This window comes from Lycorma delicatula, chromosome 8, assembly GCF_047948215.1.
Source record: "Lycorma delicatula isolate Av1 chromosome 8, ASM4794821v1, whole genome shotgun sequence".
Taxonomy (NCBI): domain Eukaryota; kingdom Metazoa; phylum Arthropoda; class Insecta; order Hemiptera; family Fulgoridae; genus Lycorma; species Lycorma delicatula.
Genome location: NC_134462.1, coordinates 32,035,421 through 32,058,178, shown reverse-complemented (window position 1 = coordinate 32,058,178; position 22,758 = coordinate 32,035,421). Strand labels below are relative to the sequence as shown.

The window sequence follows — 22,758 nt, the reverse complement described above, 5'->3', positions numbered from 1 at the left end:
TGATAGAAACTTCTGTATATATTTTTTTTATCTTTCAAAGATATCTAGTTCCTATCAAATACATTTGGATAAATGAAGGTTAGTTAACTCTCATGGATTCAATTTAACCCATTAAGTTGGGAAAATTCAATGTAAAAATTTTTAATTTATGCCAGTAAGACAAATAACAATTTGAAACAATAAACTTTTTTAATTAGTGAACAATCCGGTTTAGACATTTGTGAAGATTTGCTAAAACAAGACTTAGGAGGCTGTTCATAGATAAATGGTACATTTCATTTAATTTTTTTTAGAACTTTAATACTTAAGTCACATATCCCATCAGTATTTTAAGGAATAACAAAAAAAAAAATTATTTTTGATATACAGATTTAAATACAATTCAGATACCCAATTATTCTTAAAAATGACCATTTTCATCTATTGACACTTTACTACATTTTCAAAACAAATATTTGAAACATTTTATTGAAAAAATGCTTCAACAAGTAAACCTAAATCAATTAGAAAGTACACTGTTTAAACAGCAACGGTTGGAGAACTAAAATAAACTAACAGTACAAAAATTCAAAATTCTTTTACATTTAGAAGCATAAGTCATAACACAAATATTTTTTAAAAGCCCTAATAAAAAAAGCTACAAATAAAAAAAATGGTAAAAATATCTTACAGGACATTTTAAAATATAATTTTGTCATTTGTTTTATAATCTTGGATGTGTGATGTATAAATGTTAAACTGTCTGTTAGCACAGATTAATAATTAAAAACAGACAAAACTGGGGCTCTAAAAAAATCGTAAAATTTAGTTTGATAGGCTAACTACAAATGAAAAGCAAAAAAACATTGTACTTCCTTCAAGTAAACTGAAATAATATAATTTACACTAACAAACTATCTAACACTAACTTAACTAATTTAAACAAAACTACCTATAAATAAAAATTTAACAGACAACTAAAAGAATAGTAGTACATTTATTACAATTACCTTTAGTGTTGTAATATGCCTTAAAGTGATAGGCTGTTAAAGAATCATCTTCCTTTTCAATATGAACTCCAAAATTGGTTGGACCATAAGCTGGGCTAAGCAATTTTAGATTATCAAATGGATAACTTAATTTTCCACAGAATGTCAAACCAATAAATGTATTTAACTGATCAAAACATCCATTATATTCTTGCCTAAAAGAAATGATAAAATGCTTAACAATAAATAAATATATTAAACTTAATCAAAAATAAATCTTTGAACTTATTTTACTTACAATTTCAATAAAAGCTTATCCAATTATTTACATTTTTTCTATTCTTTATACAACTTATACTGGTTCTCACATAATATATATAAACCTCTAAAAAATCACTTTCTACTCTCTTTCACATTCAGAATAAACAACTTCATTATACTGGTACTAAATAGAAGATAAAAATACCATATAACATTATCTTGGCACTTAAGTCACAAATGGAGCATTAGTTATAATACATATTTTTACATATTTAACCACAAACAAATTTATGACTTCAGAAAATCACCTGGTTTTGTGCATGAATTTGAGGAGGCGAAAATTTTTATTTCTCATGTTTAAAATATAAGTACCAAAGAACACCCACAAAACTACATTTCTCCACCCAGCCTATTACTTTTAACATATATCTTTTAAAATGCATATAACTTATTGAGAAGCAAGTTCATCATCTGTTTAGCCTCAAATTTGTTAAAGCTGTATTATTCTAATTCCCAAGTATTATTTTCAAATTCAGAGTATTTCTATCACTATTACTTACTACAAGACATATTTGACTTTTAACTTCAAATATGAGACAGTTTTGTAGCCTTAATCGTACATTTTTTGTACATAAAATATTTTTCTTCTTTTTCGCTAATAAAATCAATATTCATTTATACATCATCAAATGAGATCACTATATTTATCATTACTTCCTAGACCTACTTCACAACCTTGTCCAAACAAAATTTCGTAAGTTAATCTTTTTTTTTTTTACTTTTAATAAAATGCAAAAAATGGTTTTTTTATTCAAAACAGATCAACAATTACATAATTTAAAGTAAGCAAATAAACAAGTAATGTAATATTAGAAAAAAAAAAATAGACACTAGCTTAATATAAATTTCATCTCTATATATACAGTACAGGATAATTTACTGGAAAACATAATACATAAATAGTTTTTCAACCTTTATTATTCTTAATAAAAGGTAAAGTATCCTTATAGTAATGGTATCAGTAATAGCATTTATTTGAATAATACTAAAAATGAAACATATACCTGATATTATAATAAAACAAGCCAAAAGATTCTAAGATCAAAGACTGTCTGTAGACATCCTTATATAATCTGTAATAATTAAAACAGTCATATGCAACTTTTAAATCTAATTTCATCATTAATCAGTACACTCATTTTATAGTATTCCTCAGAACTACAAAACATTAATAAAAGCAAAGATACAGAAATCAGTATTAATGACCAATACTGAAGCATCTTTTACAATTCATCTAGATGAGGTTGCACAGGTTAAATCACTTCCAGTAACCAAAACAGTGAATATGGACTGGTAGAATTTATGTTTTAATTTTATTTAAAAATACATAAATTTTGTGCTCTTTAGAAAATCAAAATAAATACTCTTTAATTAAAAATACATACCTCTTAGTGTCAAATTTCACAGGAACTTGAGATATTTGTTGTCCTTTTTCTTTAATTACTTTAATAATATTGGAATTGAAAGATATAATGTCTTGTTTTTTAACTGGTAGACCAACTTTAACATCAACACCATGACCTTCAAGGAAACGTACACTAAGATCTGAACCGGTTGCTGAATGTATTGTTCCATAAACTTTGACTCCAGATTCAAAAGAAAATGCATCAATTAAAAGCTGCCCGCTTACCTCAACAGCAGCACTGAAACAAGATATTCTCACTCATAAACACTAAATATAATTGAAATAAACTAGAACAGAAATAAATTGGAATAGACTTAAATCAACTGAAATAAGTTGGAAAAGATTTAAGCAAGTCGATAAAACAAAAAAAAAAAAACAAGTTATATAAAAAAAAAGAACTGACATCAAGAATGTTAACTCTGCAGCAAAAAGAAAAATGAACTAATATGTGAATATTCAAACACAAAAAAAAAACTGTTATATTTTTTATTATTACAGGTTATATGGAAAATAGTACCTCAAGAAAAAGAAAAACATGAATGTAATAAAGATCTAAACAAACAAAAGTTGAAATAAAACTAATAAGCACATAAGATACCGACAGCATGAAGGTAAATTCTGCGTGAATTAACCCCACTTTGAGTTTAGCTTAATGCTATTGCTGAGTATAGCTTAATGCAATTTAATGCTATGAAATATCTCATGACCTAGTACTATGAGAAAATATTATTGATCTTCAGGAATTATTTTGTAAATGACCAGAAAGATGAAATACACACCAAATCTATGGTACACTTACTATTTGAAAACAAAAAAAAATTAATAAAACAGAAAAAATAGTTTAGTCTATTGACAATAAAAAAAAAATAAGATAAATAGCGGCTAATACATAGTAGTAGTATTAATAGACAACGGAAATCTATTTTTTCACTAGCATTATTAATCAGTGATGTTGCCGACTGTAATAATCACTTTCATAACATATTAACAGATTTAAGTAATAGAACTCTTAAGATTATATGCAAAATTATTTTACCCAATATTATAAGAAATTTAATTATGGGGGTCAATTCATTTGAAGTGTCTCCAAAAAACATAAGCTGATTGCTTGAGCAATTCAAAAGAAACTGAAACTGACCACTTGTTTCCCACATGTTTCAGGACCTTAAAACTTTTTTTTCTAAATTTTTTATTTAATCTGTTTACCTGTAGCGGTCATTTTTGTTATGGTGTGTACACCTACTTTTGTGATTGTAAGGGTTTACAAAAAAAATCATAACTAAAGAACTATTGGTCCTGAAAGGATGAAATAAAAAGAAATTTATTTATATTTTCCAAAGATAAAAGATTGGTCCAGTGGTTTATTTACTTATCTCTCTTCTTTCTATGAGAAAATGACCAATAAAGTAGAACATGAAAAACTGTGAAATATCACTTTTGGTAATTTTTTTCAAGAGGCAGACATGGCATACACAGTTTAAATTATTTTTTTATATGTAGGTATATGTTAGTAGTTTTACCATAAATAATATAATGGTGATATACTTACCCCTAAATTTTTACAAATTTTTGAAAACTAATTTTTTTTTTTAAATTCTAATTTTGGCTTCAAATAATTCTGATGAGGCTGGTGATAAAAATTTCAAATTTGCATAACTTGCAGTGTTTTTGTAGATGTAGAAGTTGTATATTGTAATAATAAAAAAATTATAACCTATCAAAAATCAGGAAAAACCTGTTAAAAGCGATACCATTTTGACTCACTAAATAAATGCTCCAAGGGGGGTTTCTTATTTTCTTGGCACTTTACATTTTTTATATATTTTTGACATTTTGTCACTAAAAATAGTTTTTTTTTTTTTTTTAATTATTAATGATAGGTTGTAATTTAATGATAACTTACCAGTACAATGATGCCAGTAACCTAATACAATTTTTATTCAAAAATGCTTATAAAACACCCAAACTGAGATTTCAATGAGTAGCCTACATATTTTTTCATATTTATTTATTTATTTACATATTTATTTTTATACTGGTTTATTTTTTGTAAACACTATCAAAGAAAAGATAAATTGTAGTAAAATTTTAATTATTTTTTAATAAAACAGCCTGTTTTTGTAGCAATGATAGTTTATTATTAATACGATTGACCAAGAGCTGTTATATCTCTTCTGATAATTTTCTCTTGAAATTGTGTGAGAAGGACCCATCACTGTAGTTAGTTGAAGTGATGTCAACTTTCTCAGGACTTTGCAGATCGGTACCCACACTTTGTCTTGTTGAGACTTTTGAAATGATGTATGTGATGTTTTGACAAATACTTGATGTTTTTCAGCTAGTGATTACAAAATGAATACATTTCATCAACGTTTAGTATCTGACTGTTTAATGGCCTTTGCAGGCTTGCCTTTGCCACCTTTCATTTTGTTATTCCTCCCACACCATCACAGATGTTTTTCCCATGGGATGGATCCAAAAAAGTGTCATTTGGCTTCAAGGTCAAAGACTTTTTTGTGACTGCACAAATTAGCAATATTCTTTTTATTTTTATACTGACTTGAAGCACCATCAGTAAAATAGATGACTTTTTAAGGATTCTGATGTACTTCCTTGATATGGCCTGTTAAAAGTTTTTGAAAGCAATAAAGTTTTGCTGTATCTTCCTTCAAGTGATCACTTAAAATACAGACACTTTTGTGTTATAATACATCATTTTCCTTGAAATAGAACACAAAAGGACGAACAGCAGCTTGGCTGTTGACCCAATGGAAACTTTGTATCTCATCTTGAACAAGAAATGAAAAGTTTTCTGCAAAGTCTGCCAACATCAAACATTCTTCTTCACCAAATTCTGATTTTTTCTTCTTGAAGAACTGAAATTACTTGAGATTTTGACATGAAATGGTGAGTTTTCAGCTTTTCCAATTTTTCCACTAATGATTCGAAAAACTCATCTTTGGTCTAAAGAACAGTAATAATCTTTGCCCCATCAGCTGCTACCCACTGTTTGGACATTATTGTATCTGGCAACACATCATACTCTTCAGAAAAGTTGAGCATGTCAAACACTGCCTGCTTACCTGGAGAATTGGTGCACACATTCAACATGTAGCTGTAGTTATCCTTGTCACAAACAAAGATGTCTACTAAGTCCTTATAATCGACAATAAGTTTGGGACCATCAATCATGAGTTTGATGTTCTGGTGGTGGGGGCAGACACCAACTGTATGAGTCCCGGCTGCACCAGCCAAGATACACCATTTCGGATGGAGTTCGCAGAACTTTGATCTTCTAATTTTTTCCTCAGTGTTTTCACTTTAAAGGAGACATACAATTCATTTAAGTTTATCAGAACAAGGCGCTTTTGCTTATGCACTTTGACACCATCAACACACGTGTTAACATAAACCTTTTTACCAGGACACAGCATGTTATTACTGCCATCTTCATAAAGTAACACAACTTTTTTAATTGTATCGTTACTAATTCCTGTTTTATATCTTTTACCTAACTCCAGTAGAATGCCTTGCTCATTAAGTAATTCTCTAGTAAGTCTAACCAAACGCTCAGACACACTGAACCCTGATATTATTTTAGATTTGGTCTAAGATTGGGGAAGTCAACTGATAATTTTAACCTTATCTTCTTCAGAAGCAAGAACACATTTTTCTTTTACTTTTAAAATAAGAAGACTGAGGTGGATTTTCATTTTCAGAAACTTTTGAATCAAAACGCAATTCAAGATTCCTTTTTAATTTTTCAGATGCCTTATTTATTTTAAATCTTAATGCTGATGGCCTTTGATCCATGCTTAATTTATTTAATTTTATGGAAGTGATACCCAAAATGCTATAAGCAGCATCCAATTGTTCAATATTGTGATGTGGGGCAATGTATTCCTCTTGGCGTTTGCATTCATATAGTTCTTAGTTCTGCTAAGAAAAAATACTTTTGAAACAGTTAACACAAAGTGACTTTCCAGGGACTAAATTCAAATTTGGAAAAATGTGTTCTTTAAGAGCTTGCTCTAATGTTATCCGTCTTAAGTTTTTCTTAACTGTTTTTTATGAGTTCTCAAGGGTCACAACAGAACTGTCCATTCAGGTGACTGAATTATGACAAAAATGTTTTTCATATTTACAAACACTAGTGACATCATACACAAAAATAAGTTGTTGGTTTTCATCTCACTAAGTTCACAAATTTTAATGAGTCCTTTTGGCACTGCACCATACACTTAAAAAAAAAATATTATAATATTAAAATTTTTAAATAATATAAAATATTTTATATTAACTTTTTAAAATATCATATTTTAAAATAAAATATATATTATATTTGTAATTTTTTTTGCAAATTATGTAAAACTTATTTATTTAATAAACACTTCCAAATACAGGAAGAAATTTGAAACACTCAGTAAAGATGTGAACAGGTCAACAACTAATGTCAGACTGACCAGTCTGAAACTGCAAACCTAAATGATGTAATAAGCATAAATGAGCATGCTGCAACATAATTTATTGACGACTGAAAATGACTAGAGTCTGTTATAACATGAACACTGCAGTTGAATGGTTCAAACAAGTCAATTTCAACTATAGTAATAAGTAAAAAAATATTAAAGTGCCAAGAAGACAAGAAACCCCCTTGCAGCACTTATTTAGTCAAAATGGTATCGCTTTTAACAACAGGTTTTTCATGATTTTTGAGAGGTTATAATATTTTATTAGTATAATACACAAGAAACTTTTTTTATTTGCCATAAACATCTACAAAATCACTGCAAGGTGTGCAAATTTGAGATTTTTATCACTAGCCCCATCAGAGTTATTTGAAGCCAAAATCAGAATTTAAAAAAAAAAAATTAGTTTCAATAATTCATAGAAATTTAGGGATAAGTGTACCACCATTAATATTATTTATGTTAAAACTACTAACGTATACATATAAAAAAATAATTCAAACTGTGTATGCCATGTCTGTCTCTTGAAAAAAATTACCAAAAGTGATATTTCACAGTTTTTCATGTTCAACTTTATTGGTAATTTTCTCATAGAAAGAAGAGAGATAAGTAAATAAACCACTGGACCAATCTTTTACCTTTGGAAAATACGAATAAATTTCTCTTTGTTTCATCCTTTCAGGACCAATAGTTTTTTAGTTATGATTTTTTCCGTAAACCCTTACAATCACAAAAGTAGGTGTATGTACACACCATAATAAAAAAATGGCCACCACAGGAAAACCGCTTAAATAAAAAATTTAGAAAAAAAATTTTAAGGTTCTAAAACTTGTAGGAAACAAGTGGGTAAGAAGTTTCAATTGTTTTTGGTCAATTCAAATGGTAACCACCCTTGGGTCAGTTCAAATGGATTGACCCTATGTTAATTAAATCAGCACCACTTTCATTATCATTTATTTATTTTATTATTATTAAATATTTATTAAATCTCATAAAAAAATTAATCCTTTCTAAAAATATTTACTATAAGTTCCAATATTTAAGTCAAAATTTCAATAAAATTTATAGGTCCCGGTTTTTTTTTACACTAAAGATGCATTTTTTTATATCAGTATTTTTCATTAGTAAATAAAATATGATATAATAAGTAATTAAATACAGACAGTAAATATTAAAAATACACACCTTGGGACGATTTGGAATTTGATGTTGGCATTCTTAGGATCTCTAAGGATTGCTGGTACATCAATTTTAGCATCAAGCTTTACACGAACAGCACTACTACCCTTAGTGTTAAGTTTTAATGGAAAACCAGTACCAGTCGGGTAAATAGCTTCAGCATCCAAGAATGTGGTGTGGTGCTTAAAATCTTGCTGTAAAGTACAAAAAAAGTTAATTGTAAAATATTTTACACACTTTTACGTAAAAGAAAATTAACATTGCTCAGGCTAACAATAACCAGTACAAGATTACGACAAAAGTAAAAAAAAAAGTTTTATAAAGTATCATGTCAGAAAAATAATTTTAATTGATATATACAGAAAAATCTCTTTACAAACACATTTTTGTTGTTGTAAAACCTTTAATTGAAAGATTCTACAATTAAATTTTATAATACAAGAAAAAAAAAGAAGAAATTTAATAAAGTAAAAAAAATTACATTAAGATAAGCGTATTACTTACATCAATGTTCTTTATTTTTTCAAATGATTCATCAACTGAATCAAATGCTTTGTCAATTATGGCATTGGGGTTAACATTTGTGTTTCCATAGTATGAGATCCAATTAACTTCAGAACCATAGAGTTTAAATGATAAATCCAAATCAACATCATGATCATGAGAATCAACACCAAAATCAACCTAAGAAAAAATAAATAAATAATAACAATAATTAAGAAGAATTACAAATATGGCAAAAATAATTGACTTAAAAAACTATATAAAACTAGGTAATTTCTAAATTAATTGTCTGTTTAAAAAGAAAATCTCTTTCACAACTGACAGAAAAAGTACAATAGGAAACTTCAATCACAAATAATCACAGAAATGTTTTATTTTTTGACAAATCTATTAATTTCCTTTTACTGTTGTAAAAAGGTATGACAAAGGAGAATAGCAGACTTTAACTATGAACCATATGTTACTAAGAGGCTAAGATACTGATTCTTTATCAAATTGTCCAGATATTGAAGATTAGTATTTTAAAAATAATAATAATTATTCTTATACAGTTTTTTACTATCATCCTTTCTATATTATACCAGTTAACATAAGTGATCAGAAGTAAAGCTCAAATTTATCCCTCTGTCTATCAAAATTAATTCGACAGACAATATGCACATAATTAAAAGCTAAACTCAAAAAATTAATTTAAAAAAAATTACTATTAGATCCAAATTCTTGAGGATTTATTGTAACAAAAAAATTAAATCCCACTGTCTTACTGCAAATATTTTCAGTAAGTGTAAAATAATACAGGGCGTTTCATAATATTCTTCAAAGTTTCAAAAATTCATTAACAAAAAACTATTTCACTCATAAGAATAAAACAAGTACTGTACAAAAGAGTACTTCAAATAATTTTTTCCACATATACTAGGCAGTTAGTAAACCATTTGCTCGCTAGGTGTCGATATTAGAGAAAATGGCTGCCATGAGAAGCGAGAAGTCGTTTTGTGTGTTAGAATTTCACTTGTCAAAGTCAGTAATTTCTGTGTAACGTGCGTCTCGGTTGAATCTTCATAAGGAGCCACCAAGTGACAATTCAATTCATGCATGGTACAAACAATTTTGTGAAACTGGTTGCTTACACAAGAGAAAATCAACTGGTTGTCCATCAACCTCAGAAGTCAATGTCAAACATGTGCATGCAAGTTTCATTCGCAGCCCGTCAAAATCGACTTCGGCTGCAGGCAGAGAATTAGGAATTCCGAAAACAACAGTGTGGAGAGTTCTCCGTAAATGTTTATTATGCAAACCGTACCATCTTCAATTAATCCAGCATCTTCCTGATGGAGATAAAACACGTAGGCTTGATTTTTGTTTACAGTTACAGGAAAAGATGTTAGATGAAGGTTTTCTAAACAAGATAATTTTCAGCGATGAAGCTAATTTCCATATTAAACCGTCATAACGTGCGAGTTTGGAGAACTGAAAACCCACACGCTTATGTGGAACACATTCGGGATTCTCCAAAAGTAAACGTTTTTTGTGCAATCTCTCATGAGGCAGTGTATGGGCCGTTCTTTTTTATGGAAATAACAGTAACCGGTATGATATACCTGGATATGTTACAATTATGGCTTATGCCTCAGCTACTCAACGACTTCATTTTCCAGCAAGATGGTTGTCCTGCCCGTTTTCATAACGAGGTTCGACAGTACCTTAACACAACATTACCTCGACGCTGGATAGGACGTGCATCTGAAGAAGGCCACCAAGATCACCAGACCTCACGCCATGTGATTTCTTTCTCTGGAGTTACATGAAAGATAAGGTGTTTATCCCACCAATATTGCACGATATCATTGAGCTAAAGGATCGCATAATCAATGCAATCAACTCTATCGAAAATGACATGTTAGAATGAGTTTGGCAAGAGCTAGACTTTCATGTTGATGTGTGCCGTGCCACCAGAAGAGCACATATTGAACATTTATAGATTTTAACAAAAACTGTTTGAGTCCCTGCATCACCTCGTACAACTTTCATTTAGGTAAGTGAAATACTTTTTTGTACTGAATTTTTGTAACTCCTAAGAACATTATGAAACGCCCTCAATGAAAAATTTCATGAAATTTAAACAGGTATTTAAAAAGTATAAAAATAACCAATCAGTCAGCTAGTAGTTATAATAATTAACATTATTAGCTGTCAGTTGTTGAACAGCTACAGGATTATTCAACAGCTATATTTAGTTTATTTAAAACGGGATTTCATTTTATTTTAAGCTGAATACCATATTAGCACTGTTATTTTTTTAGTATTTTAAGTGACACCAATTATTATGATCACTAAAAATTATCAGCATGTGCAGTGAACAGCTCTGTATTCTAAAGTGTGTTGATCTGTAGGAACTAGTTCATCAAATGTTGTTTTGGCAATTGTCAGTTTATTGTGCATTATACACTTCAATTTCCAAGATGCTATCCCATGAAATATGCCAGGTGTTGCAGAACCATCAGATCACAAGGGATGTAGTTTACAGTTTTACCCAAGACACAGCAGTCTTTATCCAGTAAACATCAGTCCGGGATCCAGTTACTCATGATCAGTCGGCTGGTATTTTAGAATAACATTATATTTAGAGTTAAATTAATGGTTAATTATTACAGCAAATATAAAAAATTACAATAAAAAAAGCATATAATGATAATCAATCATACATTACCTTACTGGCAAACTCATTAGTCTGTTGGTGAATATCCCTTGGGTGACGAGCTCCTCGTTTTGGACGAACAGTTTCTTGGAATCTTTTAACAATTTTATCTGTAATAGCTGATCCTGATTTTCTTGCAATATTAATAAAGTCTTCAGTTTCATGTGAAGGGAAATAACCTTTAGGACCAAAGTATTTTTCAAATATATAATCCAAATTTTCTGTACGTAGATTTAACTGAAAAAAAAAAATATATATATAATTGATGATGCATATCTAACTCTTAAGGATATTACTGATAAATCAAGGTATAATCACAAATTTACAAATCTATTTTTAAAAAAAGATGTATCAAAATTATAATTAACATTAAAAATTATAAAAACCCCAACAATATAAAATATCCAAAATATTTTACCTATAAAACAAAAATTATTATTTAAAATACATACTCATTTTTGGATAAATACCACCCAAAAATAATGTATTGAAAAATTGGTCTAATTTCAGGATAAAAAAAAATTAATGGCATTTACCAATGATGAAAAGGAACATAGCCATATTCTGAGATATGTGAAAAACCCAAAAGTACAAAAAGTTTATTCAAATTTAAGTAAATAACCACAATTCAAAAAAGGCAAATTATCTTTTTTAAACCTTTACAAAAAATTAACTTCAATTTTTAAGTAAAAACAAAATAGTTTTGTAATAACAGTGAAAATAGTAAATTTCATCAAACCTATAATCGCTTAAAAAGCTTAAAGAAAATAAATAAAAATTCCAAATAAAATTTTCCACACTTCTACAAGAAATGATCTTTCATTAATTTGATAGAACTAATCTAACCTGGACTGTGTCATAAACTTATATTAAAATTAATTTTCAATTAGTTTTTTATTTGTTTTTTCTTTATTTATTTATTTATAGTTACCACTGCATAGATTTACAGCAGAATAATTCATTTTATTTCAATAACTGAGATAATACACACCTAAATCTTCAACTTTAATCACGTTTTAATTAATTTTTTTATAAAAAAATCCTTACTGAAGCAGAGATCTCTACACAGACTACAAAAGAAAATGTAGTAAACAAAAAGCTGAAAATTAATTTTAACAAAATAATATTCTGCTGCTAGGATGCAATCTGTTTAAACTATTTCTAATTTAATTCTATTCTATTTCATAAAATCATGGACATAGGTTTCTTCTCTGTTTAACCAGGGATCATAATAAGAAAGTTAAAACTTAAAATAATTCTTAATATTTTATGAAACATGTCTAAATAGTTATGTTAATCTATAAACAACAACTGCTTAATGATATAATATCAAATTACTAAAGAGACATCCGTAACTCATTTTTAAATATATGAATCCACCAATCAAATTAAAAAAACAAAACCCTTAGATTTATATAACGCTTTCAATACTACACTATTAATTAGCAATAGGAATAAGTTAGATATCCAGTAATGAGGAACAGGAATTTTTGTCAAGAGATTATAGAATTAACATAGTCAGCAATAGGAATGCAGTAATAAAAATAACTCAACATGGTGAAAGAATTATTTTAAGATTGATTTGGAGCCCAGGGCAATGACATTATTATACGCCAACCACATCTGCAGATAAAGAGGTATGACAAATGAGAGGTATGACAAAGAGGTAAACAGAGGTATGACAAGACAAGAGGTATGACAAGAGGTATGGTAAAGAGGTATGACAAAGAGGTATGGTAAAGAGATATGACAAAGAGGTATGACAAATGGACAAAGAAAGAAATGAACAAGTACAAACTAGTAATTTTCAATATCATTTTTAAAAGTAATAAATAAGAACAGATATGCACTGATAAAGCCAGGAGGTAAAATAAGATATCAGGTAAGACTATATAATGTTCAGGCAGAAATTTTGAAATAAAATTATAGACCATAAAAGGAATCCGGCAGCAGTCATTGAATAATAAGAGAGAAGAAAGAGCTGTTAAATAAATATTTCATTTATATATAATATGTAATACCTGATAAAAACACTCAGTACTGTACAGAGAAAAGGTAATCTGACAAATAGTTTAAATAGAAAAAAGAAATTAATGAAAGTTTTAGCAAGATGTCTCTATTACAATCTGAATTTTGATATATTTCTGAAGGATTAAACATCAATAAAGTGGCATAAATTGATGGTACATCATTTGAACAGAATATTGTACATTATCATGTAAAATTTTATAAGACTGACATATTTTTCAGTTTCAATAAAAGGATTATAATAATTAAACAAAAAAAAAAAAAAAAAAAAAAAACACAGGAACAGATGAATGTGGGAGTATAAGTTTAATGTCTGAAGCTTCCAAATTAAAAACAAGAATATTTCATAATATAACAGAATGAAAGGTAGAAGATGCAGCAGGTAAAGACCGATATGGTTTCAGAAAAAGTACTGGTACATGACAAGCAAGCAATTTTCAACCCTCAGATTAATTTAAAAGGCAAGTTGAAGCAAAACATATATAATTCTTAGATCTTGAAAAATATTTTGAAATATAACTGAAAACTAGCTATCTATGATTTTAAGTGAAATAGGAATGAAATACAGAAAAGAGAAAGGTATCATATTTTTTATCTGCAAAAGAATCAAGTAAATGCAATAATAGTAGAATATAAAGAAAGCAAGCTGCATTACAAAAATGAATAAGACAAGCATCTAGCCAGTCTTTTTCCTTTTATATTTGTATACAGTAAATAATAATTAAAAGAAAAATTTGAAAGCAGAATAACAGTTCAGTGGAAAAATTTAAATTTTAGAATTCACTGATGATATTGGAATTTCTGTTAAAACTAGGAATAAGGTAAATAAACAATGAATGGAAAGGTTTATCGCTGTAAGAGAAATTCAATCTAAAAGTGAGCAAATGTAAAAAAAGTAAATAAAGAGACAAAAAGAAAGGTATCATGGAGTTAAATATTAGAATAAGAATACAAAAGTCACACAACTATAAAAAAAATTTAGATAGTAAAATTATAAACAATGGGTAAAATAAATAGGATAACAAAAGCAGACTCATATAAGCCAGGAGAAAATTTCAGTGCAGAAAAGATATCTGCTAGTTGAAAATGTGATTTTAGGAATTACAAAATAATTCATAAAAAAAATTGTATAGTGCAGCACTCATGATTATTGGACATGGTATTTATTATTATTAATAAGTATTTATTAAATACTTATTGTATTAATACTTATTAATACAATAATAATTTGAATATTTATTAAATAAAAATAAAAATTATACTACTATACCTCAAGAACATTAAATGCATGTCCAAAAATTTGAGATGTCAGATTGAGAGAGTAAGAGCGTGGAATATATGATTTTTCTGAGAAAATAACATTAGCTTCACCTGATGCACCCAAATTAATAGCATCAATACTATATGATAATTCATGATTTTGTGAGAACTTTCTAATATCAACAGGAAAATTTTTATTAATTAAAATTTGACTCAAAAAGTGTTTAGCAGCTGCTTTATCTGGATTAGTAGATGCCCTAAGATTTCTCAGGTGAGATGTAATGAAACTGCCAACTGTAACATAAGATAAAAATAATACTTTTAACTGTAATACTTAATAAAAAAAAAAAAAATTAATTTAATGAGTAAACTATACCACTTACGTGTATGTATGAATAAACTATGTTTAACTTTCTTAATAACAGATGGCTGACTCTGAAACAAATTTTGCTTCTCTAAGAGAAGGAATGTAAATAAATTAACAAATCAAATAAAGTGATACAACGAGCAAAAGGCAGACCACCTTCTGAATTCCTAATGATTAATACTGAACTCTTACTTCTATAAGTACAAAGAAAAATTCATAATATCAGGTTGGGCAAAAATCACTTCCAATGAAAAATGATTTAAATTTTTTTTCTTTCAGATTAAACCTAAATAAAAACAAGACTCATTGTGGAAAAATACACCTCAAATAAGAAATAAAAATAGTGACATTTTATTTGGAAAGTCAGAGTTGTGTTTCTGAAACATAATTAAAATTTACAGTTTTTACAAAATTACAAAATCACCTTCTGGCACAAACATCAATTCAATGGTACTGAAATTTGAACAGACTGGATTGATGGGAGGTGCCAGAAGATTAGGAAGACCAAGATCTTCCAGAAATAATGAAAATACTCGTATGAGTCTATAAGGAACAGTGTATCAGAAGATATCAACACGAAAACGTTCCACTCAATTAGACATTAATCAAGCATACCCCCGCAAAATATTTCTCAAGAATTTACAAATGTTTTCTTACAAATTCCAATTAGCCCATAAAATGGACTCAAATAATTACACATTACGTTTGAAATAAAGCCAGCCAATTTATCAATACCAATGATTCTGACAAATTCTTTTTTCCTAATTTGTGGATGGATGATGAAGCCACTTCCACCTTAGAGGCTATGTCAATAAACAAATAATCATTTTTGAGGTACTACCAAACCACAAGTTACACTAGGTTTTCCTTTACAGCCACCAAAAAAGTTACATTGTGGTGTGCTGTTTCTCAACACAGAATCATCAAGCCATATTTTTGTGAAGAAAATGGTGTTTCGGTGACAGTGAGTAGTGATAAATATTGGCAAATGCTTGAGGAATTTTTCATTCCAGATCTTAGATCGCAAAGAGGTATGGTTCCAGCATAATGGAGCCATGGTTCACACTAATGGAGTTCCTTAGCTCAAACTTTGGAAATCAAATAATTTCAAGAAATTTTGATTTTCATTGACTTCCAAGTTAACTGGATTTGACGGCTTCTGATTTTTTTCTTTGGGGCTATTTAAAAGAAGTTTATGTTAATAAACTAAAAATTTGAAGTGCTAAAAAAAATATTCAAGCTGAAATTAGCAGCAATACCGGAGAAACATTGGTTTTTAACTACACAAAATGTGTTAAAAACAGCCCAGATTTGTGAACGCTTCAGAGGTCAGTATTTAAAAGATATTATTTTCAAAACCTGATTTAATAAATCATGTTTTAAATGAAATTTAATTTAAAGATAAAAAAAAATAGTTTTGAATTAATTTGTAATGTTTTGAATAATAATAAAAAACCATGACAAGTTACTTTTGGCCCACTCTGTATTAGAAAATAAAGAGAGATTGGACCTACTTATCTTGAATTAAAACATGAACATTCTGCTACTAAACTTCTTTGTTTAATAATTAATCAGCAACAAAGATTAAATATACAGAAGCACTGATAGCCAGCTCACTAAGTCAGATACAATCTACAAATAAATTCTACATAGTGTGACAAATGCTAATGCTGTGGTTTATAAGGAGCAGAGAGATCCATCTCATCCACATTACATGAGGTGATACATCAAAATACAAAGTACTTAGAGACATGATAAACAATCAAATCAATTGGCATTAAATCTGTCTAATAACCACATCAATGAAGTATGACGGCTGAAGCATCAGCATACTTCGGTTATGTGAGAAGAAATAAACTATAATTTTTATAAATAGTAAATTTTAAAATTAAACATTATATTACTAAAATTAATTAGTTAATTTTTTTCTTAATATAAAATGTAGATATATTTTCTTTATTCCAGTTATACAGGAGAGAGTCTTCCATCAAGGGCTTATTTCATTCATGATATTTTATTCCATTTTGCTGAAAAAATATGTACCTATTACTAAAAAAGAAGGTGCAAATGATAGAAACAGTCACTCACTTTTCATGACAAAGTGTTATTAGAAGTCACAGAAAACAAAACTAAAAATCAATTGAACCATGACATAAATCTAAACAAGTTAAAAAAAAAACTGATCACGAAAGTAAAAAAGTAGGGATTTTTGCAGAAATTTATTATTAAATTTAAAATAGAGTAAGTTAAAGTGCCAATACTGCAAATTTTATAAAATATAATTCATATTTTCTCTACTGATTTGATAAATAATTTTTACAAACTACTAAAACACAATGTACGACATTTAAAATGAGATATAAATTATAAACATTTTTTTATACTACAATTATCTTTAGAAACAATTAATTATTATAAAACACATCAAATTTTATTGTATAATCACTACTAAAATAAAAAATTGTTCCTCATTATGGTTAAATGAATAATGAACAAAGTATGATTTTTCTTCTCCGTTTTATTATTTTTAATGCTCATTCTAAAATTTTATAAATTATTCTCTATATGTTGAAGATAGCATGTTGATCAGTTAATTTTTTTTACAATTAATTCATCACATGAGCTTGTGCATAGGAATAGGGAATGGAAATTTTATAGCCTTTGAAAAATGCCGTGCCTGAACAGGATTTGAACCAAAGAACTTTCAGATACAAGGTACTACCAACCACTACATCAAGGAGTAGTAGAATGTAATTATTAGTTAATAAGTAATTAGCTATTAGGATGAAATCACTGTAGAAATTATTTAAATTATATAATTTCATACTTGCTTCACTGCTCACTTGACTAAGTTAAAAAATGGCTGTTAACTATACAAAATTATAATATATGAAAGTAAATTAAAAAATGTGTGCATTAATTGTAAAATAATTAATTACAGTTAAATAAATAAAGTAAATTAGATATTTATAATAATAAACAATGCTAAATGAAAGCAAATTTCATAATTTCAATTAAACATTCATTTACTATAATATTAAGGAAAACTAGAAAAAAACAAAAAACAATTAATTACTAGATAATTATTGTTAATCATAAATGTTTGTTAGTTTCTTCCAAATACCCTCTCCCAAAGTCCCTACAATATCGAAGTATATAGAATAGAAAACTCTTTATTACAAATTTCATAATTCTAATAGTGATAAAAATACATATTTTTAAATCTTCATATGAAGATTTAAAAATCAGCTTACTTTGCATTCATATCAACAAATAATAAGTGTAAGCTTATGTCATAAGCCAACACAGTTAACATAAGCTGCTAATTGTATTTTTTAAGTAAAAAATTAATGCTTCTTAACAACTAATGACATTTTTTACCAATTTTATTAAGCTGATTTATCAACACAATGAATGTCGTAAGCTTTAAAACTCAACAAATGTTTTTTTTTACTCAATTCTCAAATTGATAAGCATAAGTTAACCAAGGTACGACAAGATAACAAAAAAAGCTACAACAATAGCAAAGAACATAATATAATTAGTAGACGCACAGTAATTATAAATTACTGAAAAGCTGTTATAGTCAATAACATAAACGGTTGCCCTCTTATTTCTTTCAAAATTTAACTCCATTTCTTATTGCTTTGAGAACTAAGAGGTAGTTCTGAAAATAATTTTCTGTTAGCACAGAGAGAATAAAATTAATTAACATATTAAGTATAATGCTTGCAATAAAATGTAAACACTGGTATTATACATGAAGTAACAAAGACTTTTTGATATAAATAAAAACAACTTAATCTAGTTTTATGTGTTAAAAATAATAATTTTCTACAATGAAATATAACAGACCTTGATTAATTTTCTCATTTTCTATGACGTGCTTGACAGTATCAGCAACCTTTTGGCATGGGCATTCAACAAGGGCTAAATATGCTTTGATACGAACTTCTGAATCTTCATCTAAGTCCTTTAAAATTGTTATGGCAGTGTTCTTAAGCTAATCAAAAAATAAATAAAAACAATTTTTTTTAAATAAAATGAAATAATCAAACAGAAATAAATAAAACTACTACAAGTAATTTATAACAATGCAGCTGGTATGACTATCAACAGCATTTGAATTTGCATATGAATCTGATGATTCCAAAAAGTGTCAAACATATCAGAAAGTAGCCCTGTGGAAATTGAAAGAAGTGAAATAAGGACAAACTACCAACAGCCAAAGCCAAACTTAATAAACTGCTTTCTTAATAAGACTAGCTAAGTTATAAAAAATTAAGTACTTTCACTCCATGTTGATATCTAGTTATTAGTGATTAATCATGGTGCATCATTTCATTTGCAAAGTAAGCACACAAACCATAATCTGTAGGCTTTAAAGTTTGTAACAGCTGTAAATGATATGGATGAAGTTCACACTCAACACAGATATCACTGGAATTGCTAAATCGCAGCTAGCCTTCCTAATGGATTTCATAGGACTATGCACAAAAGACTCTTACACATTCAACACTGTCTTCAGACACACTCAGTCATCCTGTACTCTTTCCTTTACAAATACAGCCACTGGTTTATATCATCTACAAACGTTATTGTCACATGGGAGGTCACAATGGAGTACAACTTGAATGGTAATTACAGATTCACACTTTGCAAACTGCAAAACACAGAATGCTTTCTGTTGTGTGTGTGTGTGCGCGCACGCAAACCTCATGAAAACTGATATCAATCAAAATAGAAATAGAAGAATTAACACTACCACTATTTCTGCTGCTGTTAATCATACAAATTTAATTACTGATAAATACACAAACAAAAAAGAAACTCAATTGAGCCTAAGGCAAAGGAAGGCTTCAGTTCACCACCAGACACTCTGAGAGAAGTAAAATGACGGGTTTCTATAATGCTGAAAAAAAAACTTATAACATGATATGATAACAATTTAATCTTAAATCTTGACTACGTAACAAAATAAAGAAAGTTTTTTCTGAAGAACCAAATAAATATTTTTAATTATTTCTATTTTTAAATTTATTACAGCCAGACGTTGTTTATTTTCAGAATTATCTTATTATCTATACACATACAGTCAATCACAATAATACATATTGCCTTTTTTAATGTCGCCTATCTAAACAAGTTGTTAATTAAACTCAGGACTAGTTGAATAAAAAGGTAGCATTCTTATCCCCACCAAACTACAATACATTACAATCATTTATATCAATATAAGTAGTGAAGTGAATAAAACCTAGCAACAACGAGCTAGCATCTAACAGATAGTTTTAGCTTATTCTCAAATTCAGTTGAATAAAAAAATGCTAGTTCTAGCTAGAAAGAACTAAGTTTAGAAGTACTCAGGAAAACTCAAGAAATTTCTTGGGTTAGCACTTGCTAAGCTTAGCCACAGCTAGGTTTTTGGCTTCATATCATAACTTGTTTGTCCCCACTCCTCTTTCTGTTATCTGTACAAGGTGATTTGACGACCAGCTCATACAAATTGCCTCATACTCATCTGGATTGCTTAATGCTTGCTTTGACTATTATATTTGTTCTTTGATCTTAGTAGAAAAAATGTCATCTATTGATGAAAACGATAGCAGTGAGAAATATTTAGACAGGTTTTATTAGACTTTTAAGAGAACATCTAGTATTAATTGAAAAATCCATGACTCCAACGTCAGTTAAAACCAAAAAAGAAGCTTGGAAAATTATAAGTGAAGAGTTTTCATCAGCTGTTGGTAAGGAAGTGACAACTGTACAACTAAATAAATTGCTGAGCAGTATGAAGAGTAGTGTCAAAAAGAAAACCGACAAAACTACAACAGCCTATCAAACTAAAAATTTGGGAAAAAGAACTTTATGAAACAATCAGCCAAGATAATAATCCGGTATTTTCTAAAGTGCCAAGCAGTCTGTCTGTTGGAACAGGATTTAAGCTACTCACTTCTGCTACAAATACAGTCATGGACAGCGAAGATGATCTTATTAGCAATTCGAAAAACTTAATGATGATGCCAACCAGTTGGCAAGAAAAACAAGAAAAAGTGCTAAAACATTTCAGCTTATGAAAGTGAAGAGATCTTTTGACACTGCAGATTCAGCAAATCGTTTTACTGCATGCAGCAAATGCAAATTAACAAGATGAAAGTTGTAAGAGAAAATTAAACTTGAAAGTATTAAAAAACTGTCAGATGTATCTATTCAAACTGAATTAGAAAGCTATGTTGTTTATCGAAATTTGTAATAAAACAAATGTAATTCCTTTACACCCAATCCTTCTTACTATCAATAAATAAAAAATAAAATTTAAAAACCAACATAAAAATTGCAAAACATAGGTGTACATATCACTGTGCGTACACTGACGTGCATGTTTGGATGTACACATGAGTTTATTTATTTTTGTATTTCTTCAATTTTACATTTATTTTTTAATTATTAGATGAAAAAATTTATTACAATAGTAATGCAATTCAATAAAACCTATATTAATACAGTTACATAAAACAAATTAAAAAAATAATATATATTTCAGTTCTTTTTTCATTCATTCAAAAACAACATTTCATAGAATTTCTGCTGGTACTTAAGAGTTGTGGCTGCATTTACACATTGCTCTCCTTCAACTTCCTCTTCAAAAAGACATTATTGTTGTCACCTAAAACATCATTAAAGAATTTTAAAATGTTGCATAAGCCTTCGCAACATACCTTGGGCATTTTTTCCAAAGATACATGGACCAAAATTGGGAATGTTTTTTTCAGCGGCTCGAAACACCTTTCAATGATGACTCTTTTCCTGGAATGGTGCAAGTTGAAATTTTTCTCTGCCGTGTTAGCAGGTGGTTATTAACCATGGAAATATTTTGTAGCTGGAGTCACCAAGTAAACAATCTCTACCATCAAAACATGACTTAATTCCTTGAACAGGACTTCTCCATCATATCCATGCATCATGAACACTCCCTAGCCATTCTGCACCCACTCATATATTTTTCAAGGGGATCACAAGTACCCTGGACGTCAATACTCAAATATTCCTTTCAATATATATGCTCATCCCTATGTAACCTGAGTTTTGTTATTTTCACGTGGGTACAGTCCAGGGCACCTTTTACATTTAATAAACAAAAATGTCTTTGCCAGAGAACTTTCACTTCATTTACTTCTGCTGCTGTTGCTGGAAAGTAGATCCATTTAGATTTGTCGATTATCTGATCCATTACATAACTTATAGTTTTACAAGCCATAGATTTGTGTATACCAACGTCTTTGACAATTCCTGACTGAAATCCTGGGTCAGCAACAAAACATAGAAATATCTCCATTTGCTTTCTTCAAGAAAGAGCTCCTCCACATGCACGTTAATAATACGGTAGCTAAGTAACCCATATTATCAGGCTCAAATCTTAACAATTCTTTACAAATACATGTTTCCTGGCGAGCAGCGTACTCCTTTTGTTTTCACACATGCATAAACTCCACCATGGCTCAAATAAAATTAATAACTAGCTTAAAAGCTAGCATACCCCTGGCCTAAGTTAACAACCC

At 28.7% G+C, this 22,758-nt stretch overlaps 1 protein-coding gene across 1 annotated transcript in view; it reads right to left on the bottom strand.

Annotated features, from left to right (window-relative positions):
- apolpp (retinoid- and fatty-acid binding glycoprotein apolipophorin) overlaps positions 1 to 22,758 on the bottom strand; it is a 149,676-nt gene that overhangs the window by 86,802 nt on the left and 40,116 nt on the right. The window contains exons 11-17 of the mRNA XM_075373975.1: positions 19,055 to 19,202; positions 14,843 to 15,126; positions 11,557 to 11,781; positions 8,847 to 9,026; positions 8,349 to 8,536; positions 2,675 to 2,932; positions 990 to 1,183 (exon numbers count right to left, since the gene is read on the bottom strand). Coding sequence (XP_075230090.1) covers positions 990 to 1,183; positions 2,675 to 2,932; positions 8,349 to 8,536; positions 8,847 to 9,026; positions 11,557 to 11,781; positions 14,843 to 15,126; positions 19,055 to 19,202 — 1,477 coding nt within the window. The remainder of the gene's footprint in view (positions 1 to 989; positions 1,184 to 2,674; positions 2,933 to 8,348; positions 8,537 to 8,846; positions 9,027 to 11,556; positions 11,782 to 14,842; positions 15,127 to 19,054; positions 19,203 to 22,758) is intronic.